Source organism: Cryptococcus neoformans, chromosome 1, assembly GCF_000091045.1.
Source record: "Cryptococcus neoformans var. neoformans JEC21 chromosome 1, complete sequence".
Lineage (NCBI taxonomy): Eukaryota > Fungi > Basidiomycota > Tremellomycetes > Tremellales > Cryptococcaceae > Cryptococcus > Cryptococcus deneoformans.
Window position 1 is genome coordinate 1,570,701 of NC_006670.1, and position 12,210 is coordinate 1,582,910.

The 12,210-nt window shown below is 47.3% G+C and overlaps 5 protein-coding genes across 5 annotated transcripts in view; 3 read left to right on the forward strand and 2 right to left on the reverse strand.

Annotated features, from left to right (window-relative positions):
• CNA05880 (cytoplasm protein, putative) overlaps positions 1-1,417 on the forward strand; it is a 1,678-nt gene extending 261 nt beyond the window's left edge. The window contains exons 1-8 of the mRNA XM_567203.2: positions 1-44; positions 115-249; positions 301-365; positions 414-483; positions 551-625; positions 690-867; positions 915-999; positions 1,053-1,417. The exon at positions 1-44 is cut by the window's left edge and continues 261 nt beyond it. Of these exons, the coding sequence (XP_567203.1) occupies positions 1-44; positions 115-249; positions 301-365; positions 414-483; positions 551-625; positions 690-867; positions 915-999; positions 1,053-1,329 (929 nt within the window). The 3' untranslated portion in view covers positions 1,330-1,417. The remainder of the gene's footprint in view (positions 45-114; positions 250-300; positions 366-413; positions 484-550; positions 626-689; positions 868-914; positions 1,000-1,052) is intronic.
• A 341-nt stretch (positions 1,418-1,758) lies between these two features.
• On the forward strand, positions 1,759-4,400 carry CNA05890 (conserved hypothetical protein). Its single transcript, XM_024656321.1, has 6 exons — positions 1,759-2,428; positions 2,485-2,835; positions 2,893-3,163; positions 3,215-3,251; positions 3,313-3,522; positions 3,584-4,400. The coding sequence occupies exons 1-6, from the start codon at positions 1,810-1,812 to the stop codon at positions 4,322-4,324; spliced, it is 2,229 nt and encodes a 742-aa protein (XP_024512075.1). The 5' UTR covers positions 1,759-1,809; the 3' UTR covers positions 4,325-4,400.
• On the reverse strand, positions 4,376-6,303 carry CNA05900 (hypothetical protein). The gene is made up of 3 exons (XM_566943.2): positions 5,870-6,303; positions 5,666-5,812; positions 4,376-5,606 (listed from the first exon to the last, which is right to left on the reverse strand). The coding sequence occupies exons 1-3, from the start codon at positions 6,264-6,266 to the stop codon at positions 4,444-4,446; spliced, it is 1,707 nt and encodes a 568-aa protein (XP_566943.1). The 5' UTR covers positions 6,267-6,303; the 3' UTR covers positions 4,376-4,443.
• A 145-nt stretch (positions 6,304-6,448) lies between these two features.
• CNA05910 (hypothetical protein) lies at positions 6,449-7,339 on the forward strand. Its single transcript, XM_566944.2, has 4 exons — positions 6,449-6,528; positions 6,582-6,657; positions 6,711-6,823; positions 6,880-7,339. Exons 1-4 carry the CDS (start codon positions 6,466-6,468, stop codon positions 7,273-7,275), a joined length of 648 nt encoding a protein of 215 aa, XP_566944.1. The 5' UTR covers positions 6,449-6,465; the 3' UTR covers positions 7,276-7,339.
• CNA05920 (expressed protein) lies at positions 7,315-11,343 on the reverse strand. Its single transcript, XM_566945.2, has 14 exons — positions 11,104-11,343; positions 10,970-11,049; positions 10,765-10,911; positions 10,613-10,713; positions 9,316-10,534; positions 9,069-9,251; positions 8,754-9,022; positions 8,584-8,699; positions 8,325-8,533; positions 8,252-8,267; positions 8,118-8,190; positions 7,868-8,068; positions 7,499-7,801; positions 7,315-7,440 (listed from the first exon to the last, which is right to left on the reverse strand). The coding sequence occupies exons 1-14, from the start codon at positions 11,205-11,207 to the stop codon at positions 7,384-7,386; spliced, it is 3,078 nt and encodes a 1,025-aa protein (XP_566945.1). The 5' UTR covers positions 11,208-11,343; the 3' UTR covers positions 7,315-7,383.
• Between the last annotated feature and the right edge of the window lie 867 nt (positions 11,344-12,210).

The window sequence follows — 12,210 nt, forward strand, 5'->3', positions numbered from 1 at the left end:
TCAAGGACGGAGAGATCCTCGCCAGGGTTGACTATGCTAGCGTTGTAAGTTATGTTACCTGGCCAATACCAAGCATTAGTCTGTCGCTGACTTCCCTGTCTTTGCAACACTCAGGATCCCACAATGCGAGGTTGGATAAACGAGGGCCGTTCCTACATGCCACCAGTGGAAATTGGGGCAGCAATGCGAGCAAATGGTCTCGGCACTGTCATTGCCTCCAAAGCTAAGGATTTCAAGGCTGGTGACAAGGTAAGACGTTGTTCCCGGCGAATGTTTCGAGCCTGTTGACCACGAGCTTAGGTGCTTGGCCTTTTGAACTGGCAAGAGTATTACGTTGGCCCCACTGAAGGCCTTACAAAAAGAGAGTGGGTAATATACTTAGTTCTTATGGTGAGCGCTGATGAAATCACCAGGACGCCTGAGGGAGCTAGGGACGTTGACCACCTTGGTCTTTTCGGCATGACCGGTTTAACCGCCTACTTTGTGAGTATTGAAATCCTTGACATTTGTAATTTTTCTAAAAGTAGCATACTCATGTTTGCGCTCCTAGGGTATGATCGAAGTTGGCAAGGTTAAGGATGGAGATCATGTCGTTATCTCTGGTGCCGCTGGCGCAGTCGGTCTAGTCAGTTATGTTTCAGTTACCCATTAAGTCATTGTTAATAGGCCGACTTAAATTACGATCATAGGTCGCAACACAAATCGCTCTAGCCCACCCCAATTGCAAGGTTACCGTCATTGCCGGCTCGAAAGAAAAGCTTGATTATCTGAAGAAGCTCGGAGCTCATAACGCCCTCAACTACAAAGATGATGACTTCAAGGAACAATTCAAGAAAGTTGGTCTCATTGACGTCTACTTTGACAACGGTGAGTCACATCACTCAAGGTCCAAAATTGCCAATAACACTTCTCAGTCGGCGGTAAAATCCTCGACATGGCCCTTGCCCAGCTCAACCCATTCGCCCGAATCGTTGCATGCGGTGCTATTTCCCAGTACAAGTGAGTACTACCATGATGACCCAAAAAACTGGTGTCTAATTCATTGTCATCAGTGCCACCGTCCCCGACCCCATCTATAACTATTTCAACATCATTTCCATGAAGGCCACTATGCGAGGATTCATTGTTTTCCAATTCGCTGACCGCTTTCCGGAGGGTATTAAGTATCTTTCCGACCTTGTCAAGAAGGGCAAGATGGAGTTCAACTATCATATCATTGATGGGTTGGACAGTTGCGTGCAGGCGTTGAGGGAGATGTTTGAGGGGAAAAACCTGGGCAAAACCGTTGTTCGAGTTTCAAACGAAGCTGCCAAAGGCAGTAAGCTCTAAAATATAGGAAGCTGGTGTCTGTTTGGTTCAGTCTCGATGCACCAGTAGGGCGCAGTATATATCATCAGTATGAATAAATTGGATAAAGCCCTTTCGAATATTTCGCATATCAGCGCATGGCGCATCGATCCTTCATTCGATGCAACCAATCGCATCGATTCATGTCCCTTTCGACGTATCTGCGAGCACTGTGGAAGGCTTTATGGTAATGACCATCCCAATTCATAGAGTGAGTGGCTTCCAATATTTATCTGAACTGTCGAGGATTGTTGTGCCGAACTTCATGTGGTCCGGTGTGCCATTATTATTGTCACGTGCCATCTCGCTGCATATCGGGCCACTCCGATATCCGTCTGGGGCTCTGGGCATAATAGCGAGTATGATTACGTATTATCGGAATCGTTGTTGTCACTTTGTAAACCGCCATTCTTTCCGTCGTGTCCATAGCATCTAATAGTACTTGCAGCCGCCCTGCCCCCAATGGACCCTCACCAGATACCCACACCCAATACTGCTGACCCAGGTCACTCATCCATCACCTTTTCTTCCGAGCCATATCCTCCAGAACACACTCCGACCTTCACCGTCCCAGCAGCGCCCCCTGCGTCATTCGCTTCTGCAGATGCTGGTCCGTCTCCTCGAATTTCTGCCGAACAAATTGGTGCAGAATTATCTGGATATTCGTATCAAAATACAGGGGACGCAAATGGGTTAGCACGAGGGCGAGGTAGGGGCCGGGGAAGAGGCAGGGGAAGAGGATCTCGAGGCGGCCGAGGATCAAGAGGTGCTCGAGGCGGGATGCGGGCTTCTACTAGGTTATCTGAAAGAAATGCGTCTGGGAGTGGAGGAGTTGCAAAGCTTAAGCTTTCATTCAAATCTGGTGGGGTGACAGAAGCCTCTGGTGGAAGAATGTCAAGTTTTTTGGGCGAGTATGATCGAGAATTGGACGAAAATCCAGAAGAGCCGCTGTGCTTTGAAGAGCAATTCATCTTGAGGGTCCCGAAAGATGTTGCCGAAGGAAAAAATGGCGTTACGGGGTTGAGGGATATGGTCAAAGGCAAGGGCAAAGGTCTGGACGGTGTTGAATTCAAATTTCTAGGTGGGTTTCGTTGCATGAACACGCTGTTTGCGAAAAGGTAACGTGTAAACTATTAGATCCCCGTAGAGCGGCCTTCAAAGTCAACAATATGACATATGCTGCTAAACTCGTCGACCTTCCCAATATCATTGAAGCCCAAAAGACTTTCGATAGCCGACATTTGTTCAAGATTGCCGACATCTCTCAGATGCTAATTGTTGAAAATCCTGTGGCAGACGAGGCGTCCATAACGGAAAAACCGTTAAAGATAGATGAATACATTTGGCCGCACGGTATAACACCTCCAATGAAGCATGTCAGGAAGAGGAGATTCAGGAAGAGAATGAGTAGACTAGCGATTGAAGTCGTCGAAGAGTCGGTTGAGGATCTGCTGAAGAAAGATGATGAAGCAGAGGATACTGCTTTCGGTAAGCTATTTCATGAGCTCATTCCCTTTACATCCCGCTTACACAAGACAAACTCAGACTTGATAGAGGTTCATCAGGACCCAGATATTGATGATCAGTACTATATCGACTATGACCCTAATGGAACTTGGCAAAATTACAATCAAGGGGACATGGGGTCGGAGTATGGTGGCTCAGAAATGTACGATGATCCTGGATCAGTTGCGCCGTCGCAGATGGAGGACTGGGGAGAAGGGGGGACGGATTGGGGTACAGAAATGGGCGATGAAGGTGAAGGAGACTACGAAAGAGGGGAAGAAGACGATGGGGATGATGGCACTCTCGATCAGTACGCTTTTCAAAATGTGCACACGAAATTTGCTGACCAATGAATCTACAGAGAGCTTGCAGCTGCTCTTATGGAGGGCACAGGTGGTGTAAGTTTAGTATCCTCTGACATCCTTTTCGTGGGAAATTCTAATAATCGACCACGCATAGTCTGAATTCACGGGTATATCCGAGGATGATGGAGCCACAAGCGGATCTGAAGATGATGACGATGATGACGAAGGTGATAAATCAGAATATGACGAGGAGACCTTGGAGAAAAGAGCGAAGATCAAGCAATTTACAAGCGAGATCAAGGCCCTGGAAGCAGTCATTGATAAGAAACGTGCTGGTTTCACAGGTGGTAATCCTATTATGGTCGTACGTATAGGTTACATGAGCTTTCTTTCGGTCGACTAATTTATTTTTTCCAACTACCTAGAAACGTTTCGAAGAAACAATCGCCGGACTTCAAGCCGATGTCACTGCCAAAATTGGCGCAAGACAGGCCCTTGTCGATGAACTTGGAAAAGCTGAAGAGGGTGCCACAGTGGAAGCTGCCAATCAGAAAGAAAAGGCTGCTGAAGTTACCGCTGTAGGGGAGGGTGCCGAGCACAGGGACGTCAAAGAGTCTACCGTCACAACTGAGACTCCGATGGATGTCGATCTTGATGAAGGTGGAGATGGCTATAGCGAAGCTCCAACGCCTGTAGCAGTTAAAGATGGTGAACAGGCTTCCTCGCCACATTATTCAGATGGGGACGACCTGTTTGGCGATGATGATGACGATGAAAACGCGGAGGCTGTCCAAGTTCATCATGGCGAAGGAGGTGTGGTCGAACAAGGTGATGACGAAGAAGATGAGATGGCTAGGCTTCTACGAGCGGAGCTCGATGGGTTGGATCCAAATGCTGTGGATGAGACACCTGATATGCCGGAAGATCAAGCACAGGTAGACGCCGCCGCATCTGCGGCATTGGATAGTTTTGCCATGTCTGACGCCTTTGGACAGTTCCCAGCGCAAGAAGACTCCGGTTCTCTTGGAGGTTTTGATTTCACCGACGGCATGGAGCAGATCACAGTACCTGGGTTTGTGGAAGGAGGGGTAGGAAGAAGGCGTTTGGCAATGGGTGCCGAGGCCGGCGATATAGAGGATGAGAGTTCCGAGGATAGTGATGACTGATATGCCACAATGACAATGTTGTACGAATGTTTAGATGGATAATAGTATCGAGTACAGAATATGCATACAAGTCCAATGCAACCGCGACTAATAATGTGAAACATCTGTTTTCATGCACCTCACCACTCTCCAACGCCAAGCCCAGTACTCTCGCTTTCTTTTTCCTTCTCTGCAGTCTTTCCCTTCCCGAATACCTCCTTCAAATCCACGCCTCCTGTAGATTCCTTGCCAACCAGACCCTTTGCTTGGATTTTCTTCCTCTTATGAGTGCTCAACTTGACTTCCCCGCCATCTTTGTTTACCTCAATGAGACCCACAACAGCAGATTTCTCCTTGCGATAATCGTTGATGTTGGATGCGTTCTCCTGGTGCGGTAACCGATGTAGCTCTTTAGGATCAGCTGCAGGAGCATTGAGAGTGTTGGTGATAGTGTTAGGTATGGAAGTAGATGAAGACGCGTAAGGAGCACTTTCGTGCTTCTTTCTCTTTTTAGGCACGTCCAGCTTGGTTTGTCTGTTCGTCACTGTCTCAACGGTTTGGTCGCCATGCTTCCTTTTCCTTGAAGAAGGTACACTATCACTGACATCCGTCTTTTCTCCCTTGAACAGCTTTGGCTTGTTCGCACCCTTATCTGTCGCTTGCTTCGTGTCGCCATCCTCCTCGGCCTTCGTCACTTGACCCCATTTCCTCATCTTCCCACTGCCTACATTTGCTCCCGAAGGTTTCATTTGGCCCTCTTTTCTTTCCCTTGCTCTCCTGTCGGCCTTGCTTTCCGATCTCTCGCCTTTTCTCTTTCTTTCCACAACACGATGCGCATCAATGATCTGCAGATTGGGTAGATCGGGTGAAGCTTGTAAAAGCTCAGAATATTGGGGATGTGTAGTGGCGATAGGATTCGAGTGAAGGGAAAGAGAGCGAAGGTGTGGCCAAAGTGGCTTACGCTTGGACGCGGTGAGACCAAACAATGAAGCGATCGCATGATAAGCGAGGGAGCAGTTTCCAAGATCAAGGACTTGCAGGCCATCTCCGTATTGAGGGGAGCCACCTTGCCCTTTTCCAACGACCGACATATCACCTTTACCCCAAGAAGATATGTGTGAAGGAAGAATAGTCAAGTTGGGGAGATTGTTCATCTTGACATCTCGAAGTAGGGGAAGCGACGATAGATTTGGAAGGGAAGAAGCGGCCAGACGAGGGCAGTGTGAGAATGTGAGTTTTGAAAGATGATGAAGATTTGATAACGTCGAGGGAAGGGACACCAGATTGGGAGAGTGAGAAGCAACTATGAATAAAAGACGGATTAATATACAATGAAAAAGGGGAACGGTTTGAACGACATACTGAGTGAATTGAGGTCTGTCCAAGCCCCAACTACTTCTTCATCAAGTTCCGTCCATTCATTGTTCATAGCAACGATAGCTTTGAGTTTCGATAAGCTCTTAAGGGCCACAGGAAGCTTTTTAAGCCCACAACCGCTGATGTTGAGCACTGCATATCTCATTAGTGAACAACTTCGGTGTATGCTAACTGCAAAATCGGATTCACCAGTTAGCTCAGATAAAGTACCAACCGCCTCCCAGCCCTGCTGTATGGGGCAGTTGGCAAGGCTGAGCCATGTTACTCCCAGACCATTTAGCCAGGAGACATCTTTGGCTTCACTACCGCTCAAATCAATTCTGCGGACATTTTCGAGCTGCTCGGTAGGTGGAGGAAGAGCACAGGGTGCTTCTGAATATATTAGAGCAGCAGAAGTGCGAACTGCTTTCGGCTTGTACAAACTGGGATCCTTCGATTGCTCGCCTCTCTCAGGTCTCTTCTGTTTCTTGGGTCTCTGTTCCGGACCGACGGGTTTGCTTCGCTCCTCGAAGGCGGGAGGGTGGGCTGCAGAAGGCTTGATGTCTTTTTGAGACCTTTTCCTGCTCCTTGCTGCGCCTCTATCCATACTGAGGGTTGGAAGTACGATGTATAAATGTTTAGATGAGCAGGTGCGACTACTATGAGGCAGAATCGAATATTTACGAGTAAACAGGAGACCAGGTCACGTGATCCCGCTTTTTCCTCGAAACTCGCCCTCATACTCCGTCGCTATCCTCTCCAACAAAACGTCTTGTACATACATTTATGTCCATAACTCATAACCCATGCTTCCCTCAAGCTCCAAAATACTCACATCATCAACATTCTCTTCCTTCAGGGCCTTCTCGGTACGCCTAAACCGGCTTGGACAGCAGCGTACTACTACTGACGCTTCGTTTAGACTACTTCCAGGTCCCTGACAAAGAGAGAAGCCTTCGTCGAGCTTCTTCAAGATGTCCCAGGGCTAGGGAAAGGATGTAAGTCTCTATGCACTATCTGCGCTGCGCATTAAGGTGCTGATCATGCCCAGATGATCGTCTTTTTGTCGCTCCCGGTAGGGCTAGAAATGATCTCGTGCCCGCAAGAAAGGCCCGATTTGTCGCTTTCAAAGATAATAAACAACGCCAAATACTGAGAATGACTGTAAGGAAGTCTTAATTGGATACTTAGATAGTAACTGAATCCTGGTTTTGATATAGGAGGAAGAGCGAAAAGTCCATTGGTTACAAGTCGAAGCTCCCGGGGCTACCCCCGAGAATCCACAAGCATCTTCAGAAGGTCCACAACAAACTCCTCAGCATCTCCTTGACTCCCTGTTTTTACTTCCCAATACTCTCCACTTCCCTCTTCGAACGGTTTCCCCTACTTCTCCCACTTTGCACGGATCTCTTAGTCTTTCCAACGTGTACGAAGTACTCGAAACCAACTACGGTTTGAGCTCAAAGGACGTAGAGGTTTCGTGGGTAGAGCAGGAAGCTGGAGCGAGAATGAAGGAGCTTGGGATCTGGAAGGCCTCGGTGAAGTTGAGAACGGGAGGTCAAGAGGAACAGACCGTGGACATCGAAGTCGACCGGCTGGTGTCAGGCGACGTTTAATTCGGGATTTTGTTCAGATCGATGGAGTGCGACATTGGTTTCATGAATGCATTGTTGTTAGAAGCGTAGCTGAATTATAACGAGACTGCATTATATAACACTCGACCACTAAGAAGTTTGTAAAAAAGCCTGAGTCCCAAACAGTGTTCTAGCGGCTGCGACAAGCTGTAATCAATTCATTAGCTTGCTTGAGGTCGCGACGCCTCGTCGATTGCCCACTCACTTCTTCTAGAATGCTGCACACTTCTCCCAATGCTTCATTTTCCGCCATCCCATACACGACTGCCAGCTCCGCCTGATAAGATTCGGTCAAGGACGGAACCCCGGGGGCTTGCACGGTACCCCCGTTTCCTGCGCTGCCGTTCGTAGCTTGTTTCCGCAAGGCCAATAGATGTCTGGCATGCTCCTCTGTCACATCCATGAGTTCTGACAAAGGAATACGAGGAGAAGGCAAGAATTGCAGGAGAGGGCTTCGAGAACCAAAGGCATGACTGCAAGACCAGAGATTAATCAATACAGTTGATATCTGACATTGCACAAGTTTAGCGCAGGGCTGGTACTAGTTATCAGTAACTTCAAGAAAAACACCTACCAGCTCTCTCCGGATAGGCAACACATCAAGAACGGTCTCTTTTCTCGGTACACCAAATCGTAAAATCCGTGTCTCAATAAGAATCTCCAATAAACGTTCGCTAGCATCGATGATTTCGGAGTATAACTTGATTGGCCGGGGGAGAAGAGAAACTTCTTGCCTTTGGACTGCCACCAAAGCACGCCCCAATTGAAAGTCCCGCTATAATCGAGTCAAATACAACAAACGGACATAGTGCAAATCGAATTACCTTGAGTTTGGCTTCTAGTTGCTCGTATTGTTTGTCATCTGCGTAGTAAACGAGCGACGACCGCACCAGATCTCTACTCGTTTGTTCAGACCTACCATCGCCATATCAAGGACATATCAACACTTAGCACTTACCGGCTCATACGAAGATCTAGAATATAGTAATTGGATCAGCGACATCGCAGGCATCTAAAGATTATTTGCTCACAGTATTCCGTCAGATGTGTTAACATGCTGGCCGCAACTCGGAAATATTGGACTCTAGCGTGCACAGGCCAGATCCAGGTGCCTACCAAAACTGCGGCGGCAGTACCGATCATGATGTCGACGAATCTGTTCCAAGCTAAGTAGAAATCAGATTGACCTTCTGCCAGGCCGAGATATGGGATGAACAGAATGGGAGGAAGAGTGATGCCGCTGAGATGTTCGCTTTAGTCTCAAATCGATCCATGAACCGAGTCACTCACGTTGCGACTCCGAGGCCCGGTAACGAAGCAAATAAGACATTGTATGATATGGGGACTGAGCAAGCTGTGGCGAGGACCACAAGACCATACGCATTTCTCTTGGCAATGACAACGCACTTTATGGGTGCTATCTCAGCGGATGAAGTTATGAATCTGAACTTGCAACTTACAACATAACCCATGATAGCACCAATAAAGGTCCCCAGACCTCGAAGAAATCCCACTTTCAGAATTGCACCAGTGGTATCTTCCAGTACAAACATATAACTGACAACCATCCATCCTCCTCGAGAGGTATCATACCAATGCCGGGCTGAATTATCTGCAGGCATCCAAGCAGGGACAGATAGAAGACAGATCCCAGCCGCTAGTTTGATGCTGAATAGGACGTGTCGTGAGTGTTTGATGGTGTGCATTGCGCGTGATAAGGTAATACGAGCTGCTCAACGTCAGGGAAGGATCAAAGGTACATCCGAACGACTTACCCTTGACGACTCTACGTTGGTTCCACAATAACTTCCACGCTCTTTGGATGCTATATTTTGGTCCAGTAATCGAAGATGCTGAATGAGATTGGTGAAGCATGGCGGTAACAAAATCCATGTCTTGATACTCTTTGAGCTCATCAAAGGGCTGCTCTTCCTCAGACACCAGATCATTCTCTACGCCTGTTCAATTTTAATAGTAAGCTTGACAAGCCTTCTGTCTCGGAGAATCATTGGACGAGCTTACTTTTGCCATCTGCCGCAACAGTAACGTCATCTTGACGATTGACCCACAACAGACGCAATGAGGCAAGCCAAACATTTGAGGGTCTTTTGTAGTCTGGAGCGTTCAAAATCGTCTCCGTTAAACTCTGCACATCTCTCGCTAAATCAAGGAGAGCTGTCATATAGAACGCGAGACGGTATCGATCGCGATTATGAAGTACGCTTTTTACTTCGGGCGTCTCAGAAAAGGTAACACGATGTTCTACCGGGCTATCCACACGACTGGGCGGAATATCGGAAGTATTTGTGAGGCTGAAGCGCCCAGATTGATCAGGATCAACGTCACCAAGCAAAGATCCGAGAGTTCGTTGGATATGAAGCAATTCTTCTTCAAGAGATCGTTTCCACTCCTGCAAGTTTCGAGAGGAAACTACGTCCGCCTCCCCTTCTGCGGGGGTGACCACAGACCAGCCAAACTTGCTAGGCAGCACTTGGTCGATGGAATGTAGAGCTTTTACCATAACCAACAAGAGCCGATCGCTCCTATCTTTTAGCCCGGGCCTGCTTGACAAGGCGAGGTTAGGACTAACATCTCTTGGATGATTATAATTGGCCAAATGCCGGGGTTTTCGTCTAGTCAAGTTTTCCATATTCAGGTCAACTTCAGAAGAGGCGGAGTCACTGTGTTTATGACGGAAGTGGTTGAAGCTTTTGCGACGGTGATGGGGTGACGGGGGTGCGCTGGGAGGGAAAGATTTGTGCAAGGCCGCTTGGATTCGTTCGCCGGGGATATGACTAGTGGGGCCTAAAAGTGGATTTCGGGCCATACGCTGGAGGGCTTTTATTACGGCAGGAAGTGCAGAAAATTGCCCCTCTACCCGGGGTGTTGTTCTTAAATAAGATGCACTAGAAGACTGAAGGTTGGAGATAGTGGTTTTGAGCTTTTTTGCAAGTTGATCCTGCGTTGGAGGGCGGATATCCTGCATTTGTGCCTCAATTCTCTTGGCACTTGTTGGGGATTCCGAGTCACCGTCTTCTGTTGCGGGCAAAGAGCCATCACCGAATATATGATGGAATGATAGAGGTAGTAATATACAGATATTTTTGATGGACTCTTTGACCTCGGATCCAAACTGATGAGATAACGAATGATGAGGCGCAAAAACCACGGTAACCAAAAGTGGCAAGATGCCAGAAAAAACGACCACATAAAATTGTTCAAGAAACAATGATGCTGACATCTACAGGCAGGTGATGAAAAGGAAGCAATTAGGAGCAATTCGATAGAAATTTGCAAGGTTTGAAGGCAAATTACTCACATGTAGAATAGATTGCTGACTGGTAAGCATGAAAATAGGAAAGAACACCATGATTTTGCTAAATGCATTGAGGCGCCTTGCATAGCTTCTTACAAGACCGGCTATGCACGAATTAAGGGTCATTGCATTCCAAAGAAAATCATTGCACTCACAAGCAATACACAAAAGGGCTAACCCGACGCCCAGAATGGCCCTGGCTTGGTTAGAATCAGCACCGTACCGCCGTCCACACCAGGCGGCCACTGCTAGTGTTCCGTTCGACCATCCAATTCCTATTGTACCTCCAGCTATGCCGAGCACTGCAATTTTCTTTTAGCCTCTATAAATGTTGACTTGCGTCATATTTTTCTGGCTGACCTGTTGCTTCGATTTGTGGGCCAATACGACCTTGAGGGAAAAAGAAAATCAATGAAGATGTATAGACAAGAAAGCCCCATCTAGAGGCACATTGTGGTCAGTTAATGGGGCTACTGACGTACAGGCCAACTCACTCCCCGCATATCCGCGCCCATGGTTTGACAGCGGCAGTGACAAAACAAAGAAATGCAGTGAGTGTTGCAATGCCCAAAGGTCGTAATCGGGCGGTCCAGTCCATATTTCGGCGGTTCACAGAAAGTGGCTATATCCGATGGGTTTAAATACAGGGGTCCATGATGTGTTGAGTGGTAATGGCAGAATTTTATGGATGTAGTAAGGTCTGGCTTGCGTGAACCTTTCGCTGTAAGGGTGAAATCGCTCCTCAAACGATAAATAGATCATCCGCCGAACTCCGTCCCTAATAAAAGCGCACGTAATATAATTAAATCAAAAAAAAAAGCAGATACTTTACATAATTGAGAAATATAGAAACATTCATTGGTTACTCCAACTATACTCGGTCCGTCGGTACGGTAACACCGAAAATATCAATCATATCAACTGGCGGGCTGCAGCTCATGCTCAACTCCTATAACAAAGCCTTTTTTATCAACCCACCAAGTCACGGAAGTAAGGCTACGAGGACTAGTCCTTTGGAAAAGCTGTTTTCCTCTTGCTCTTGCTAATCACCTCAAAAAAAGGACTTGTCATCATGTCATTATGCATGAAAACGTTCCGGTTTCCAAGTGTCATTACCCTCGGCTTTAGCTGCTAATAAAAGATGTTCAAATCCTTTCAAGAGATCCGTCTTTCAGTAATCGCTGGCTGGCAAGGCTCATTGTCTGTGGTGCTGGAGAGGAGCTAGAAGTCGTTGTTTTTACCGCAATAATATAAAAAGATGGTCATTGATGCTGAGCAAGTATTGAATATCTGTCGACTCGCTAAAGTGAAGAAGATTGGAATGAGTACAAATGTACGTTTTGAACAACGTCACTTTCCTCCTTAATAACAAGAGACTTTTCAGACTGTTCGCCGCCCAATGGTTCTTCCGTCCTCGCCCCCTCAGGCTAAACCAGCTATATGGTCGTTTCTCATTGTTCTCCTTCTGCTCAAGCCGCTGTCACTCTTATTCAGAATTAATAGTACGGATGTTCCCCCAAATCGATTAGAGTTTAATGATTTTTGGGTAGCGGGTAGTAGCCGACTGTGCGGGGGTTCGATGACTGACGAGCAGAGATAAG